The sequence below is a fragment of the Sipha flava genome, unplaced genomic scaffold (genome assembly GCF_003268045.1).
Source record: "Sipha flava isolate LNK unplaced genomic scaffold, YSA_version1 176_pilon_pilon, whole genome shotgun sequence".
Classification (NCBI taxonomy): domain Eukaryota; kingdom Metazoa; phylum Arthropoda; class Insecta; order Hemiptera; family Aphididae; genus Sipha; species Sipha flava.
The window spans coordinates 1,830,338-1,851,185 of record NW_020272062.1 but is presented as its reverse complement, the minus strand read 5'-3'; the positions used below and the strand labels follow the sequence as shown (position 1 = coordinate 1,851,185).

The window sequence follows — 20,848 nt, the reverse complement described above, 5'->3', positions numbered from 1 at the left end:
GGATAATTTTCAACTTCAGTAGCACCGCAAACTATATCTAGATTTGTATGACACCAAGTTTTCTGGTAACAAATTTTGTATCTTGAGATTCAATTCGTTGACCTCCACATTTTTTGCTACTAAAATTGCTCTTTCTGCCAGCCACTCATGATTTGTGTATTGTCTGTGTACACTGGGACATATCTGGTCAATGAGAGCATCTTGCGAATAAATGATTGTGCAGAAATCGTTCGGTAATTTTATACATCCCGTTTCATCTGTAGTAACTTTCTCATCTCCAATATCTAACAATTGTTTTGAGAATCTTTTGCACGCAGCTTTTTTTGATTGAATCGAAATCGAAGTATCGAAATCGTTCGCTATCTATCTTCTGATCATTCAAATCATTCGGATCATTTCAACCCTTTAAATTCAAAATTTCGAAAAATCCTTTCTTAGCGCATGTCTACATCATAATAGCTATCTGTATGACAAATTTCAGCCAGATCCGTCCAATGGTTTGAGCTGTGGGTTGATAGCAGTCAATCAGCTTACTGTTTTATGTATACAGATATGCGTTAAATTTTACAACCATAAAACGTGTAATCCTTTATATTATTGTTATCAATATTATTGTAGTGGTACTACAATATAAATACAATAAAATTTTATTATATATCGATCATTCTCGTCATAAATTATTACTTTTGTATTATTTTGTTTTATTAGTATACTCTCCATTATTTTATTTTATTTTTAAATATTATTCGTGAAGTAATTTTATAATTTGTTTACTAAAAAAAAAAAAATTATAATCGGTTAAAGAATGAAGAATTAAAAATGAAGATTAATTTTATTTTTTCAATTTTAAAATAATTTATGATATAATCAATACTTAAATATTTTCGTCTTTTTATCAATTACATTATTAAATTACTCAGAAATTGACGATGATGTCGATAGATAAATGCAGTATCGTGAGTCTGAGTCAATTGCTATTTAGGAGAAGACTTATATAATATTTATTTGAATTAAATTTAGTTTTTAAATATTTATAATATAGCCGGGGACCAATGTTGTCATGTGGAACGTCATTAGTCTTAGCATTGAACATTTGAACATACACCGTATTAAGTAATAGTAAAAAAAAAAAAAAACTACAACTTGAAACTATAATGAATAACGGTTTTAATAATAATTTAATTATGTTATTGTTGTTTAAATTTATATCAAATGTATTAGGGCGTTCTGGGTAGGCAAATCGAGTATGCACGTGTATATAAACTGTGGTTACGTCCATAGTGATAATATTAATGTGTTACAATTATTTGTTATGATTATATTATTGCTTTCGTACTTGTAGGACACGTCGGGACCAAATATCGAGTTGCGATTAGCCGGAGGCAGGACACCGGAAGAAGGCCGTGTAGAAGTCAAGACTAACGATGGTAAATCCAGTTACACATTATCATTATTAACTTATCGACCGGTGAACGTTTAGGTTTAACGGCCGCGCCTCTTGCTTAACCCTAAAAATTTTATTTCATTTATTGGAACGACAATACGGGCAAAACTAAATATATTATTTTCAACTTGTGATATAAAATTATACACTTGAAAATATGTCTATAGTAAATATTTACAGTTCGTTAGTGTTCTTCGTTGTTATCAACTTAATTTCAAGAGGGTAGGTAGTTTTAAAAATATATTCTTGGTACCAGTAGTTCCCATGAGTATTCAAATGAAAATATAAACATTTTTATACATGTATAGTACATACGTTCTTTGTACCTATTAGTTTAAATGACGTTTTACAATATTAATTCAAGGCTACGTGAACATAAATTTGTAGCGTATATATATATATATGTATATATATATATATATACGTATATTTACGAATATGTTATATATTTTTTCTTGTAAGATTAAAATACGTATTTACTCGCCTGAGTTATAATTTATTTAATCATTTCTGTAAATGTTGATCGTTTCCATAAGATCATTCAAACAGAAGGTAGGTTATGTGTGCATCTTATTTTTCTTATTATTTTCTTTAACGATGATATCATAAAATATTACTAAACTAGGAAAAAAAATATATAAATGTTTATTTTATGGTTTTTACAAAGTTTTTTAAAACATTTTCGAAACTACAACGCTGATCTAAAAAAGTAACATGAAATATTCAGTACAATTACACAAGCCGTTCATTTTAAATGTATGATAAAATGTTATCTTTATAAACTTCTAACTTTAAAAATGTAAATGTTTTAGCGCGTTACAATGAAAAATCCTGGTATTAATTGATTATTTTATCAACGGATTTGTTACATTGGAAGGTATGAATGAATCGATATCATGGTTGTTTTTTATCATCCATATTAAAAATAACCTTTATTGCCAATGGGCTTTACTTGTAAGTCGAAAACAGAAGTTAAATACAATAAAAACAAATGAAAAAAAAATTATGACAACCATATATAATCATATTAAATTAAATTTATATAAGATTAAAGTGAAAAAAAGTGAAAACTGCGCTATGTTTAGAAACCGACATCTGTACACACAAAAATCGTTACGTTTTCCCGTGAGCCTACTAATTAACAAAATGCAGTTTGTAGAATAGCCACTTATCGCTGTGCTGAATAAGTATTATTATAGAACTTTGAAGGAGAAGTTTATAAGCATAACAAATTCGAGATAACTATTAGGGTATAACTATTATGTATAATCCTCATTTTCTTAATTTACAACGAATCAACAATTACACCGAAGCTTATAAATCTGCTTAATTCCTACTAAAGTGCAATAATTAATAAAGTAAACTTTCCAGAGTTAAGAAAAGTTCAAATTTAATGGCAATTTTTATGTATGCACAACCTAATATTGGATTATTTAAGGATTATACACACCCAGGGGATGTTTCTTTTAAAGGTCAACACTGAGAAACTACTCCAACAATTTTATAAAATGCTCATTCATATTGCATGACTTTGGAATAATATATAATTTTTCTATAAATTACTACAAATTTGATGTCAATTCAATTATAGCGTATATACTTCATAAATGAGCAAAGAGAAATAATAGCCTCTGGCAATAAATTACGTTTCTTTAGTACTTAAGTGAATATAATTGTTGTACATAGAATTAAATCCGTTAATTTCGTCGAAATTTCATTTCATTTTCAACATTCAAAAATTGTTTGTGACTCTCCAGTTTTTGTTTTCGGCAACAAACAAAATTTAATGAATAATTTATTGTACAATTTTAAAGACTTAAATACAAAATTTAAAATCTCATGTATTTTTACAGAAAAAATGTAGTGAATTTTCGTGATTTTTATCGTTTTGTCAAAATCTATAATTCAAACGCTAGTAATTATTTTTTTTTTTTAATGAAGCTCGATTCTTCATTATTTTATAAGAAATTTGTGTAAAGAATTTTGTATTATTCAGTAGTTAACAAGTTATTTTCTATCTGTTTCACAATTATAAATTTAGAAGAACCCTCTTTCTGTCAGCATTTAATCCCTTGTAAATGTTGCCAACATTTTGATCATACGAAAACATATTTAAACCAGAAATCTCTTTGTGTCAAATGCAGCAAATCACATTTGACTGCAAATTGTCAAAATTCAAATGAATATCTCCCCAAATGTATACTGTGTAAAAGACAGTCTCCTGGCAGTTATCTGAAATGCCCCTTTTATCAAAACATTCAATCTAAACGCAAAACTTTCCAAACAATAAAAACGATGATTAGTTTAAATAAACCAAATACCTTATTAAATCAAACTTTCGGATATAATACATAAGAACCCTCTTGTAATACATCCAAATACGATAGCCAAAATAAACAAAACAATATTTCTCTATTTTTCTCAATTATTCGGAAAAATATTATAAAATTCAAAAAATTACCTTCCTTCCCCGAAAGTATCAACTCAATTCTAGAGCTAGAACTAATTTCCTGTCATTTATGGTTCATTTGGTGATGGTTGGAGCGATTCCTTTGCAATAGATCGTGGACACAGACACAAAAAAAACCCACACAGATAACATGGTAAAACGATTGGTTTCACTCAGAATTTAAAATTTGGATAAATTAATAATTATAATGTTTTCAGAAATAAAAAATAAAAATGTGTACCGATACATAAAATGTGAATTATTATTTCAAGCGAGGCGACTAATGCAAATATTTTGTGGGTATTTCATATCGATACTTGTTATTTTCGATGAAAGTAGGAATAGCATTATGATTGAAGTATAATATTATATAGTATAGTATTAACGACCCGCAAAGAAATATAATATCATCATAAGAATCAAGAAATTACGATCAATCAATTTTTGAATGTTTGCGAACACGATCAGTGTTTAATAGCGGATTTTACATAAAAATATATTTTGTTTCATGCACACATGAAAGCGAATCGGTCACAATTGGTTTTGATCACAGATGAATATTTCGTGCGTCTACTCTAATTTCGGTAAACACACCAAAATTGTTTATAGCGGTTTCGATTCTACGTAAATTATGACAGTATCACATAAACGATGAATTAGCCACCGTTTATGTTTTAAAGAAGTAGGGAAGGGAAGGAGTAACAATTAAAATCATTATGACTCGTGTCACGCGTAACCCTAATGATTTATGCTTTAATAACGCGTAATGTATTTTATTTGATTTTGTGAACGTTATAACAATTTATTTCGCGCAACCGCTTCACGGTGTACGACGAAGGCGGAATTTTGTATATTATTTATAATAATGATGCAATGTTTCACTTTCCGTCAATTTACATATAATTATACGCGTGATGTACGTTTGCGATTTATGCGGTGCGTATATTATTTTAATGTGCACTATTGCAGAACAAACGTTGAGAATCGACAATAGGAGTTGGTTTCTCGGCCATCGCACCCAAAACTCGTTCGTTTCAATATCGTATTTTTTTACACTACACTAAGAACATTCAGATCATTACGTCTTTATAATATTACAACAACTTCTTTTGAATGCGTCACCACGTGCCTACATCGTAATATCACGTGATGGCTGTAGCTAACGTCGATTCGTGTGTCGAACAAGAAGAATTATTCGTACCTTCGTGGGTATAAATTATTAAGATGCTTTTATGCATGGTAGACTTCATAAATCCCACAAAATTTGCCATCGAGCGCGTGTCAGATCGACGTGGATCTGTAGGGCACATACACTTCTTCGCGATTCACTTCCACCGTTGCGCGTCACAAACCTATACACTTCAGAAATTTTTATTCAATTTGTTGGCTGAAAACTATCACAAAAGCACATCGAATTAACATTATATCGGAAAAAAACAAAAGAAATTCGCCGGCTGCTTCCTATCCTTTAGTATATATATTGATAATGGTATATTTTTTTAAATTTCTTACATATCGGTGACGTTTGATATTTTAGTTGACGGGAGGGGGGGGAAATCAAACATAATAATATAATAATATAATGTCAAGACAAATGTAAAGTTTAATTTTAATAGAAATATATGCGGCTATATAGTTATAATCGGGAATTAGAGAAACAGAGCGAGAGAGTATTGAGTGTTTAAAAGGGACCAAGATAGTGTGTTGGGCGGGGAAAATACGTGCGCGCTCGAGTAGGAATCAGGTTTTTCTCACGAGCGATGCGTTGATGGTATTGTGAAGTGGTGAAAAGGCGTAACCAAGGCGGAGTGGGAGTTGAAAAACAATGAAAACGTAAAGATAGTAGTAAATTCTGAAATGTTTTTTCGAGTGTTTTGGAAGCGTGGGCAGTGTACAAGAGCGGAGGGTCTTTTTCGTGCTTATCGATTTCCGAAAAAACTCCCCTTATAGAGCTCCAATTCTTTTACGTGTATATATTTACTATATATATATATATATATATATATACACATTATATATATAAAATGATGCATGTAACGGGTTCTATATTATTTCTTCTGTTATACGCGCGCATTAAACGCTGCGATACATACCTTGGTGGTGGATTTGGCAAATGTATACAGTGCGGTTGTGAATCAATCAAATTTATGAATCAATTTATTTTATTTTCACCAGACCGTTTAACAATTATTGAATTCCATGAACAGATCACATGCGCGTTGTTCATAATGTTTTCCGGGTGATAGAAATTAATTTGAAGACAAAAGAAAGGTATGGCTAAGGTTTGACTGATGTTGACTAGAGGTGGATAGTATAATTGTTTATCTACATGCGTTGTCGCTGTTAAGTGTGTATCCGACCTAAATTTATTGGTCACATAAATGGTATATATATTTTTTAATTTGATCTCATACGGGTGTTTTTTTTTTTGCTATCAAAATGTAGGCTGGGGAGTGATTTGCGGTGACGGGTTCGGTATATTGGAAGCGATGGTCGTGTGCCGTTCCGTGGGAATGGGACATGCTGCTGCGGCCTTTCAGACGGACCGGTTCGGAGGGCTGGACATGCCGGTCGTATTATCGGCCATTGAGTGCAAGTACGGCAACGAAACTTCTCTGGCCAATTGTTTCCACCAACACAAGGTCGTGTGCTCGTCCAGGAAGGAGACTGTGGCCGCAGTGGTGTGCGTCCGGGGTGAGTGCTAAACGATAATTATCAAAATGATTTATAATAGTAATAATAATAACAATAACATTACGATATTGTGAAAAACCGATGGTACTGTTTGAATTTATTTTTGTTTTCTGACAGAATAGTCTTGGACTTTGTCATATAGTATAACATGATAATAGACACAACTGTGCATTAATATGTTAAAATATTGAAGTTAAGTTATTTAACTATCTATTTTTTTAAATGGCTGGTAGATATTCTTGTTTGTTCTTATCCGGTATTCTCCATTTTCAGAAATAGGACCATAAATTCCTCGAAGTATTTTCTTTTCGAAAATTAACAACTTCTCTTCGTATCATTTTGTCACCGACCACGTAATTATACATTTTAAAAATTAATTATTCAGTTAAAAGAAATCAACTTATTTTTTAGTGAGATGAGTAAATTATTTTTTATTTAATTAATGACTTTTACACTATTTTATCATATGTTTTGTCAATTTTAAAAAAAGTACAAAATATGTATATGACTGTTCCTCGTCTTGTTCCCAGTTTTTTAATTTTTTTTCCTATTCAATACTTGTTAAAAAAAAATATTTCTGAAATAATATTACCATTGTAATACTATTACTACGAGTATGCTCTTTTAACGCAATTTCAATGTCTTTATGTCCATGAAATACTTTTTACACAAAGGTTCAAAAACCTTGTATTTTTTAGTAAACATGTGGAAAGTATTGTAATATATTCATAATATATTTTATTCTTCTTCGATGTTTAATAATTAAATCGTACGTATAATGTATTACGTGTATATATTACACGTATATATAATAATTACACTAATTATATTATATTGGAAGATTATGTTTACACAATACTTTTTAAAATTATGTTTCTATTTCGTCCTTGGGATCATATTTTATCAAAATGAAGCTATTCATGCTAAAGATTCATATTTAACGATATTTTGATTATTTAATATGTGAGATTCTTTATAAAATGAAAATTTGCTTAATGATATTTTTGTTTCTTCGTCAAAAGTATCTCATTTATAGTAACTTATAAAAATTTGATTCCAATAATTCTTCAGATGATAAGATTTTTTTTAAATAAAAAAAAAAAATCAATTTTAGTCAAATATATATATATAGGTATAATATTTATAATTAAATATACCTAATTAATCAAAATATTTATATTTTTATATTTGTTTTGATATTTTTAAGGTAAACATTTTGAATATTAGTATGTGCCTTTAGAGTTTATTTTCACAAATAATAATGATAATTTTATTTTTTTATTTGAAAGGAGGTTTTGGTTATAATGTTATTTACAAAATAATCATTTTATTTGGTTTTTTGACTTGTGATTTTAAAATAAATATATTAAATTGCTGTTTTACATAATAAATCTTTTACATTTATATAAATCATCATAATATTATATCGACTTGTCTACCCTCTGAATTGTTTTTTGATTTATCATTTTTTTTAAATTTGACTAAATAATACGACTAACATAACAAACGACAAATACTCATACCCAATATCTGCCTGAATTTTTATTATTGTCTATGTACTGTCACTAGAGGCAAAATAACTTTATTCAAGATATGAGTCAAATAAAATAAAAACAAGAAATATTAAAATAAAATATGTTTACGTATTTGTTTTAATATTAAATTTCTTTATACTACAACAAAATTCATATTTGGAATTTGGTCTTTAACTATTTTCAAAATCGGTAGTAAATTTAACTATCTTTCATAAAATACACTTGTTATATTTTATTAATAAAAAGGAAAAATTGTTTCATTCATATAAGCTTTATTGCGGCTGTTTTTAAACTATATTTCTCATATGTATCTATGTTTAATGCGAGTAGATTATACCGAAATATTTAATAAACAATATGTTATTATATAATTTTTTTTTTCTTAAGAATTTGTGTTATAAAACCCAATAAAATTCACGGAAAATCCGTTGAGTTCCGAATCGTGAAATGTAATAACACCATGGTATTATTTAATGTATTTTATAGACTTCTAATAAATGTAAACGAAAATGAATATAAGAATATATTTTTATAACTTTGAAACATCTTAAAAATATTTATTTACGTACACAATTATTTCATTTAAATAATTCAAGTTCAATCAAGTTTTAAAACTATAGATATTAAAATTTTCCAAAGAAATTATCAAAATAATGGAAGAGCAACTCGAGCTCAAAGCTGTCGAGATTATATGTTACTTTCAATAATACTCTGCAGTGAAGCTTTTATTTTTCATTCAGCGTGGTTATTATTATTGATGTACAACAATCAATTTTTACAAAACGGTCACGTCAAAATGAGTCTCTTGTAAAAGCAAGTTTTCAAGTAGCTCGTACTTTGGCGATAGCCGGAAAACCTTTTACTGACGGTGAGGTCGTAAAGAAATATATTCTAAAGACATTTGAAGAAATTTGTCCAGATAAATTAAATTTATTCATTGTTAGCTTATCAGCGAATACAATTGCGCAACGTACCACATCTCGGAATTGATATTGTTCGTCAATTAAAAGACACTGCTCAAAATTCCAAATATTTTTCAATTGCCTTGGATGAATCTGCCGACTCTTCGGATTCTGCGCAGGTGCTTTTATTCGTGGAGTCGATGAATTTTTTAAAATAACAGAAGAATTTGCTGCAATCCATTCAATGCAAGATACATATACTGATGATAATTTTTTTCTAAAGGTAAAAGAAACTGATTTTGTTTAGGGGCTTGATTTTAAAATTTTAAAAGGCATACCTACTGATGGAGGTCAAAAATGTCTGAAACTCATAAAGGTTTGGTTGGAAATGTTTCTATTGGAAATGTCTGTATTGGAAACTGAAGCAGCATAACCAATGGCTATTCACTGCATTATCCACCAACAAACTCTGTGTGGAAAACATTTCCCAATGTCTGAAGTTATGAATGTTTTTATGCAGAATATAAATTATATTCGAAAAAGTGCTTTCAGTCATCGTCAATTTAAGAATTTTCTTGCTGACATTGAAAGCGAGTACCCAGATATTCCCTATTATTGTGAAATTCGTTAGCTCAGCCTAAATATTGTCTTGAAAAGATTTTTTCGTTTATGTTTATAAATCGACATATTTATGACGGAAAAAACCGTGTTGTCACTGAGTTAGCTGATTTGTCATGGTTATGGAAACAAGTTTTTCTCGTTAATATAACTCAATTTATGAATGAGTTAAATTTAAAACTTCAAGGAGCAAACTCATTAATTTCAGATCTATACACCTACTTCAAAGCTTTTGAATTAAAATTAACTCTATTCACAATGCAACTTAAAGAGAAAAATCTTGCCCATTTTCTAACTTGCAGCAAACTCAAACTTTTTTTTTTTATTTATTATAACTTAAAATGTTTCAACATACTGGGCGTTATTACAAATATTCTGACAGTTTTAAATTGTATAAGTAACATATATATAATATAAATAATATTGATAATAATGATACTAAATTATTAATGTTTAGGTAAGACAATTGAGATTGTTATTGAAATTAAAATTTGACGTTTTTGAATAGAGTTAATGAGGATATTTATTAATATAATTATAAAAAGAAAAGATATAAGATTATGGAATACTGCTATTAGATTTAAGTATGTTTAGGACTGTTATGAGAAGGGAGATAAGGGGCCCAATTAATGAGTTTAGATTTGAAATAAAAGTTGATATAGTGTCGGCGATATTATTCTCCGAGTGTGATAATTGAACTTTTGTGGCTTCCGCATGTTTGGTCTTGGACTGGTCGTTTGAATTAGAGCCCTTGGACGGACGGACATTTGGAACTGTTTTTTTGAAAGTAGCTTTGTAAACTGGGCATCCCTTGAAATTTGCAGTGTGTTCCTTTGTACAAAGCGCGCGTTTGGGTGGACTATGACGGTCTTTGGAGCACGTTTTCGTGAGGTGATTACTACCACACTTTACGCATTTAGGTTCGTAGCAGCAATTGTTTCGCGTATGTCTGTAAAGTTGGCAATTGTAACATTGTGGTGGTAACATTGTACCTTTTTATGTGGTATCTTAATCGAAACTTTGGTATTGAATAGAAACTCGATGCCAAGAGCGTCTTTGTTATTGTCTTGTGTTAAAATATCCACAAAGAATAAAGGTAAAGGACATTTGTTTTTATTCTTAACATTGTATATGTGTTTAACTGAATATCCTAACTCAGCGAAGACACTAGAAATGTCATTACTTAAGGTAGAAAATTAAAGGTTTGTGAAAACTATCCTTTATGGGCGAGGTGACGGGGGGTGTATGAATGGAAGCTAGCATTTTTTTCATGTAAATGGTCAATGATTTTATTGGAATTTTCCCGATCTGCAGGTTGTATGACGGCGTTGACCTACAGGTAAAGCTATTTGGGTCGGTGATATTGGTTAATACCTTATTGAAAGCGGAGTAGTTTTTAATGTTCTTAACATGGATAGGTGGAGCTGGAGGTCCCTTGTCTCGTTCAATGCAAGGCGGTACACAGGATCTTCCTTGAGATTGATAAAGGGCGTAGTTGTTGCTACGTCATTGATGTCATTAGTGGCAAGTCGGGTGAAACGGTTTGGTGTAACATAGACTTTAGTTTTTTTGTCATTTTGACTTGCCGAAATTGACGAGGATGACAAATTTCGTTTTGTGGATTTTGGTGTACTCGGCGAAGCGGGACCAGTTTTCTGAACGTTATCCATCATAATGATATTATTATAAAATTGGAACTGTTAGTTAATATACTGACCGTAATAAGTTACTAATGAGCGCGCACAGCGATAACGGAGCGAATAAGATACGATACGTGTGTTCATGATGAACGCTATAACCGAACTTAAATTTAAACTTGAAAATGATGAAGAATTTTCTACCGATTTTGATGTTGGGGTTTTGACTTATTTAAATGGGCAGTTCCAGATCCGCTTTAGAGATTTTAAAAATGCAGTAAACCATATTCGAATTTTTGAAAATCCATTTGCCGTAGAAACTTTACAAACGGATTTTCAGCTAGAAGTTATCGAGCTTACATCAAACAACAATTTTAAAGATTATTTCAAGGAAAATAGTCTTCAAAAATTTTACACAATGTTGCCAGAGGAGTCATTTCCAAATGTCAAAAATCATGCACGTGAAATGGTGTAGATATTTAGCTCCATATAATTATGTTAGCAGACGTTTTCAAAAATGAAATATTTCAAATCCAAGTACAGAACTAATTTCAGTGATGAACATTTATAAGCGACGCTGCTTAATGGAACCACAACATTTGATGTAAACTACGAACAAATTTTAAAAAGTAAGCAATTCCAAATTTAACTTATACGTATTATAAAAATACAATTGAGTTATAAAAATAAAAACCAATTATATAAATAAATGCACATTTTTATTAATAACTACATTTCACCTATTTTTCAATTACACAACTTTTCTATTCCTTTAAAAATGTTGGCCCACGATGCTAAAAAGTATCTCAGATTTAGCGCACCGTATAAAAAAAAGGTTGGAGACCCCTGCTTTATGGTATAAATCATGCTAAAAATGTAAATTACAAATCTAGAGTCGTTTTTTAAGAAACTGAAAGAAAAAATCCTTCCATCACTGTTGTTTGTTATTTATGTATAATTCGTTGTACACTCGTTACGTAGGTAATGCGAATGTCCGCGATTGGTGAGCGCTGACAGTCCCCGGTTATTGTCGTCATACACGAAAGTGATTGGTGAATGTTGGCATCTTGATTAAATTTGTACTATTTGTAAAAATTTACCAGCAAATTTCGACAATTATATAACGATATTGGTTATTGCCGATATTATTTAATCTGATCTCATTCTAGTACCTAACTATTGACTAATATACAAGGTATTGTGCAAGTTGATAATTTCGATAAAATGTTTTATTATCTTACCCTGTGACTTATTACATCTGGATAACCACCATACTATATGCTGCCTCGTTAGCATTTAGTATGATATATTCATTCAACGTAGTTATAGTGTAATCGTAGTATAGTGATTTGTATAATAACCAAAACATTTTTTTTTTTTTTTTTGAAGGACTACATACGTGAAATATTTTATAATAAATTTAATAATTTTGTATCTAAAACGAGAAATGATAATTATTTTTTGCATCGGCTGAAAAATATAAATTTTTAATTAGTAAAGTGAACATTTCGAAAAAAATCTAATAAATAACGTAATGACTATCGACGATTAAATATGTTTTGAATATAAATATAAATGTAAATTGTCATGTTGCAATAAGTAGAACAATTATTGTATGGCAAAATAATCATAATTTAAAATAATAATACAAGTATAATATTGTTCAATAATGATAATTATAATTAATAAAATTAATTGTTAATATTTATTACTAAACATATAATTTCTTTTTTATATGATTGTCTATAGTATTATATACTATAATACTATGTGCGAGTACGTAACCTATGTCAACATTAACCAAAACCGTGTTGTGTATGCAAACACTGACTAAAATCTTTATTTCATGTCAATATTCGCTAGAACATGTCTGTATTATTTTAATTTTTCAACATTCAACTATTTAGTAGATATATGTCGACATTCACTAGGTGATTGTCACAGCACTCACCAATTCATTAGTATAATTATGTGGAGTAACTTGCAACAGAACGGTATTAAAATATATAACTATAAAAATGAAACTTAATTATAATAAAAATGAATTGTTCGCCTCATATTATTTTCGCTTTATTATGGTTCCTACCAAAGTAAAACGGAATTTGTCGGCATCGTAACCTTGAAAACTGACGTATAGTAATTAGTAATAGATTTAAGATTTATGAATTTTATTGACCGTTGGTTGTGAAAATCTTGTGAAATCTGTTTCTATCGAAAAGTTCAAAAGTCACCCGTTTCCAATTGAGACCAACCTAACTTAACATAGTGTGGGGGTGGCTATAGATTCCGATGATTATTCGGGTATAGCGTAGTGGAAAGTGTTCGTTTATATAAAAATAACGTTCCAAGACTAATGTGGGTATACGGTTCGGGCAGAGTATTATATGTGGTTGTTTACAATACCGAGGAGCTTTTGTGATAAACCAAGAGCTTATCGATTCAAAGGACCAGACCGTTAGATTTTCTTTTTCAGCTTAAACTCGCGCAGATAACGAATGTCATAGCGAACTATGTATGTATATTATTATAGTTATGCGGTTGTTTTAATAAATTAATAGAGTTCTGATTGCGACTTATGCGAAGGTAACGGCAGTTGTCTCGGTAGATATTCAATGATTTACGTTTAATTACGTTGTGTGAGGCGGAGACTTTCGTCGTGATGAATAATATTTCACAACACTCTTGTTCGCAGCAAAACACAAACGTGGTTTTTTTTACAGACATCGACGAGTTAAAGCAAACCCGTAAGCCATATATTATATTATACAACTTAGAACCCACGCTATGGTACCTATTCACTTTTACAAAAATCCAACCATTTTTTTCGATTTATATTTATAAGATAAAACACCTGGCGTTTTCAATCATGAAATATTTCCATACGTATTTGTAATGGTTAAACTAAAAATAAATTGAAATTTAGGAGAACAACATTTGATTTGATTTTTCTGAGGAAATAGTTATTCGAAAGATTTTACTAACCACGAAGTAGATATTTTGTATGTTATACGAATTAAAACTGTTCCGTTCTCAAAATATGTATTACTTATTGTAACGATTATTTATAACTCCAGAACACAATTTTACGATATTTTATATTGTATATTTTGTGCTCTTTGAGTTAATAATGAAATATAAATATAAGGAATCACTTGATTGATTCACATTGATTTATCTGTACATGGTGTGTATTACTAAGTAAGTATTACTATATTATTACTATTACTTACTTAAAGCAAGGAAACGTAGTAATTGTATGAGGAAATTCAGAGAGTAGTAGCATGTAAGGAAATGCAATTGAAGTTATGGCAAAAAAGCAGTAAGAGAAAAGATAGAACAATGCATAAACAAGTATGTAAAATAGTAAAGTGTAGTAATCAAGGTGGAGATCAATAGTTATGGTTAGTTATATTAATTATATGAGAGGCTAAGAAGGAGAAACGTATGGGCTCACACATACGCCCTACCATAATAGACCACGTTAGGATACGCGGAAGTATTACCAATTGCACAATCCTTGTTAGGGCGTTACAGGACCGAACGGGGGGCTGTGATATAAACATAGGATTGAGTATGGTCAGATGAAATGAAGAAAAGCGTTGGCAGTGTTGGGACTTATCTAGATAAATTATCTAGATAGATTTTTTGTCATTTTTTATCTTGTCTAGATAAATAACGCTAAGTTATCTAATAACTTATCTAAGATAAAATGTTTACTTATCAAGATAATTTTATCTAGATAATTGTCTGAATTCTTGCCAAGATTAGAGTTATTTTTATTCTTGTATGGAGACGAATCTAATAAATCAGAGATCACTTTTTTTATATATATAGATTTTGTATTCATAATTATAATTCATGTATTATTAATAAGTAATTATTATTTCTTGGTATGAAATTTTGTTTGTAATTAATTATCATTAAATACTGTACTTTATATATAAATACTGCTTAATGGTACACTACATTACTACAATAAACATTAAACATTTAGGTACCCATTGATAATAATGATTATAATTGCGTCTTCATAGATATTATTATAAATATGAAATATTGACCAACAAATAATATTTATTGAAAATATCTTCTTTTTTATCTAGATAAAAATGAAATTATCTTTTATCTTTATCTAGATATTTTAATATTTTTAAGGAATTATCTTTGTCTAAATAAATTTGGACATATTATCTTTCATCTTTATCTAGATACATTTTGCATTATCTATTCCCAACATTGAGCGTTGGGCGTTTTATGTGATGAGAAAATATCAATGAAGTTGAAAGGAAAGTGTAGCGAGATCAAATATGTTATACGGTAAGGCGTAAGGCATTAAATATTTTAAAAATAAGTGACGTTTGGCCAGTACATCAATACCAATGATTTTAAAAATTATTTTACTTATCTCTCAAGGACACTGTTCGCGGCGGTCGGTAAAGCCTTTTTTAAATATTTTTTTATTCGTCAAGCCGTGAAAATCACAAGATGCTCTTGAAATTATAATGCAACAAATGGAAATCTTTGTTTTCGATTTCCAGATAATATTCATTAGTTTAAGTCGGTTGACGTCCAGCTGAGTTTAAATAATCAACGGATTCGTATTGTCGAGGATCAATCACCACTGCGTTCATACGGCCGCAATAAAATATACACCCCATCTCACCTACTCGAGTGTTATATAAATCAGCTCTGGCGGTGATTTGCGTCCCGGTACTCGTGCATTTTACGTAGTATAGTACAACAATTAAAATACCACCAAGTTGCTGGGTCTAAGGACTTAACGGAATACGATTATATTGTACTCAGAGCCATTAGCGCGCAGAACTTGGTATTTTACGAGACGGATTTGATTCGACAACTATTACACAATTAATATTATATTATATTAAATTATATATACATACATTTACGAGTACCATCATAGTCGTCGTCGTCGTCCGACATTCTACTACGAATTTATCGTTATAATATTAAATTATATAAATATATATATATCGGTTAGCGAAATTTATGCATTTTGCATAAATTATATTAATATTATCTACATTTAGTTATTGAAATCAAAATGCTAACCGTCTAACTACCAACAATTATTATTGTGTGCATGAAAAGCTTTACGGTTCCGGCGTTAATTCAATTTTTGTCTTGAAATTCGTCCACGAGTTCCAATTTTTATTTATGGACGAGCGAGTTCAAGTTCAAAATGCTCACACCCGCGGCCGAAGCAATATTTTATCATGTAGAGTATAACAATTTTGTGTTACGGCTTTTTTTTTTTCTTGGTTTTTTTCACCGCTACCACCACAAGCGTTTTTCAGTGCTATTAAGAATATTAAATCAAGACTGATCCATCCAGAAAACGCGAGCACGTGACGGAACGGAATATTGCAGATATCGAGTGTTTTTTAATTTTTTTTTTGTTCATATTGTATTTTGGATGATACTTATAGATATATTATATTACGATTTATTGACTCAATAAAACTATGGTAAAACCATTATACTTTAATCAGCTACCTGCATTTTGAATGGCGGAAAAAATACAATCAATAGAACTCATGGAACAAATTTGTTATGTTGTGATAATTCATATTTGATATATTTATGATAACACTCAAATCTTTCTAGCTTTTATGATAATAGGCGAGCGGCTCGTAAAACGATTATATTTTCTATTCTACTTATACATTGTAAATAAGTGCATGGTTATAGAAAATTATATAATTTCAAAGTTTTCTTTACGTTTTTTTTCCTTCGTATCCGAAAAACTACTGAAAGAAAGTTGAACAATTTTCTTTTAAAATACCATCTGTTTTCACTTATCAATTTTATGAGTTACTTCTTGAATCTTTTGGTGGAGTTTTACTATTGGAAAGTTTGTTCACAGGGGAAAAAACATCACTGAAAAATCAATACACTCTTCGCTCTGCCCATAATCTAAAATAATAATAATGAGCCGACGGAGAAAAGCTTTTGGAAAGTCAGGTCGGACAAATGTAGTCGTTATACGACAAACACGGTTACGTTGTGCGTATGTGATGTATGTGTGTACAGACATTATTTTATACGACTGTATTAAATATGGATGATATCGAAACGAGTCGGATGTTTCTAAATCAATTATTGGCCATTCTCGCATGAGGACTCCGTCGTTAGTATCACGACATTCACGATGGTCACGGGTCGGTGGCGGAGTTTGGACATTTTTTCTTTTATTTTTCTCTGATAACGTGTTTTTATTTTCGCATCGTAGTGGCAACGACAACGACAACGATGACGTCGAACATTTTCGTCAACGAAGTTTCGATGAGAAAAAAAAAAGTTGAACCGTTTGACGTACTCTCCGCCGCTCGGTCTGCAACACGAAAACTTATCCGACCGCGCACTCATCGATCTCGTGCTTGTTAAGTTGATTATTTTTTACGGGTATATTTTCCCTTTCCTCGACAAGTCACTGGTCCGAAAAGGACCGAACACGACGTTAGTTTGAAACTTTTGTCTTCAGAAAAATTATGCATAAGTAAAATGCACTTAGTAAATCACATTTAATAATGTGGTTATTTTCGTGTTATTTATACTTGGTCATGTATTTAATGACATAATTTTCTTATAACGTTTTTTATGTATTCTGTTATGATGGAGTTTTGGTTATTATCGACATAATATTTTATAATCGCTACTTTTAATTAATTTAGTAAAACAGTCAAAAGATAACGAATCGATTATTCGAGATCAAAAATTATACTTAATGAAGAAATGCGAAGAAATTATTACTTAGTACATTCATCATTTGCGAATTTAACTTGAAATAACGATATGAAACGAATGATTTTAGTTTCTAATTTCTTAACTTCAAAAATCATTTATATATAAACATATATAGCAACATATTATATATTTTTAATGTATAATTACGTGGAATTTTATCATTTTCGTTTGATCTTAACTACATGTTATCGATCAGTAATTAAAGTTGTCTTTCGAACACGTTACATCTAATATTTTTTTATAAGTTATTTATCAAATTAATTATTAATAAACTTAACGTTAATTTCGTTTTGTGTGAATGGGTATACTTAAGAGTATCGATGTCTTATTAATATTTCACGTATTTTATTTATTTTAAGTAAACATTAAAAAAAAGTGCCTCGTAAAATTAATGAAAGTGTAGTCGTTCGAAAATATTGACACAGGTTGATAATGGTATTGAAAAGCTTTTTACTGTCTACCATTCTCAAGATCATCAGTAACGAGAATTTCGGAGGGAAACTAACGTTTTTAATTAAAAACTTTTATGTCGAAATTATCAGAAACACTTTTATACCGAATTTCCAGATTACCTGATCGTAGATTGCACCTGGTATACCGTCCGTGACATCAAATTTTATTAGTATAAGAAATCAATCAATTAATTAACTTTCGATTGCTGGGACTAGAAGTTTTACTTTGGAAATAAAACTTTTGTTCGGGAAAAGAATAGCGGAATTACAAAATAATGACTTAAAATGAACAAAAAAATATATATATTATATTGACAAGCTATTTTTGGTAGCGTTTCACTAACGAATAATTTAACGGAATTTTAAGATTATTCACCCAAAACACTATCGCATACATCATGAGTAAGCTTTGATTTATGTCTTTACTTGTTGTACGAGAAACTTTTCTAACGGATTCTAAATAAATGCAATTAGATAAATGGTTGAGAGAACTTTCGTTCGAAAATTTAACGACATTTATTATATATTGTGCAAATAGACATTTTAAATTTCATCAAAAACCTTATTGCTTAATCAATCGTTGAACGGTTAAAATAAATATTATACTTACACGACGTTTATGAAAATTGTGATCAAACATTATTGGTGTGTATTGGTTTCATTGGTAAAAAAAAAAACTGTTTTTGTTAATATAATATTATTCAGCTTAAAGATTAGTAAAAAAAAGAAAAAAAAACGTAGATATCATGGCCATATATTAACAGAAATCAGATTTCTCCATTCGAAAACACGGAATAATTTGTGTTATTTCTTTGTCCAGCTCTATAAGGATGACAACTGAAGATAATAGATCATCCGTCTAGGACGAATGCATGTAGTAATTAGGAACATGATGTTTCACGACGTAATACAATTAAAATAATCATGTTGATTGTGTTAGAATTGGAATACTTATGGTGTTAAACAATTATCTCTATTAATATTATTTATACCTAAAATGTTAATTTAAGGTAATTTTTTATATAAATTTATAATACTTTTTTTAATGTTATGTATAAATTAAATTTTTTTTTTTTACGTTATTTGACCTGTATAATGTACTTACTAATTATGATGAACAAAATGTCGAATATCTGACTCGAAATTTTGAAAGTTAAAAAATAAGGACCACCTTACTATACATACAAACTGTCACATCTAAATGGTCACGCCCAATCGTCCGTATTCGTACATCATACAAGGCACCAATCAATTAAAAATATTATACATAAGAGAATAGGGAATAACTTACCAGACAATTTTTAAGGTAGCTAAAAGTTACAAATCAAAAATATTCAGTATTTTTTATTTTGTTCAATTATTTGTATACGGTGAGAATAAATCATAAAATATTATCCTCGCTCCAAATCAATTTATTTTATATCCTCATAATCTCCTTGTTATGACAGTGACAAATCATGATTATATATATATGTATACATAAATCAATTAATTAAATTAATTAATAAATTATAATCATTACATATTTATGTATTATAAGCTTATAATAATTATAAAAATACCACCTTATATCTCAATAAAAATGTTTCGTCGAACTCCGTGTCAAAGTAGTTTAGAAAAATAAATAAACCGAAGAGCTCTCATTTTGATACAATAATTTATTATATTTCAAAGAAATACTATCTACAAAATACATGAAATATGATATAATAAATAACAAAATAATAAATAATAAATAGACTTTAGAATTTTATTATAATAACACTATATTTGTCAAAATAATTATTAGGTATGTAAATTACTGAAACAAAATAAGAGTACTATAATTAAATTTACTAAGCATTTATTCATGATAGGCTTTAAAAATCTTATGAATTACAGACAATCTTTTTTCATGTTCATTTTTTGATGGGAAATTAGTTACTGCAGCAAATTTTATCAATGCATTTCGTAACAGAAATTTCTGTTTTTATATTTTTTGAGATATGTAATCAGGAATTAAATTTTAAAAGTGAAAATAAAATGATTGAAAACTAATACGTTACCATCAAAAGTATCATCTATAGTAGTATATTATGAAACACATTTGGCAAATCACTTTGAATATATGTTTAAATCGTTTTATTATTTAGACTATTAAACCATGGATGTTGTTATAAAATCTGATTTATTTTGAAGTCTGATGGGCGGGCTACGTGAATAGTGATCGATTCGCAGTCATTCAATAATACTGAATTATTTCTAATTTCTATAACCATGTTGATTTCCTTAAAATTTCAACACAAACACAATAAAAAAGTATCACAAAATCGAAAAAAAATGAATTTTATTTTTAATTTCAGTTAGAAT

The 20,848-nt window shown here is 29.4% G+C and overlaps 1 protein-coding gene across 1 annotated transcript in view; it reads left to right on the top strand.

Moving 5' to 3' along the window:
• Nucleotides 1-20,848, top strand: part of LOC112680328 (lysyl oxidase homolog 2) — a 51,021-nt gene that overhangs the window by 12,064 nt on the left and 18,109 nt on the right. Inside the window, exons 4-5 of the mRNA XM_025550384.1 lie at nucleotides 1,343-1,427; nucleotides 6,339-6,587. Coding sequence (XP_025406169.1) covers nucleotides 1,343-1,427; nucleotides 6,339-6,587 — 334 coding nt within the window. The remainder of the gene's footprint in view (nucleotides 1-1,342; nucleotides 1,428-6,338; nucleotides 6,588-20,848) is intronic.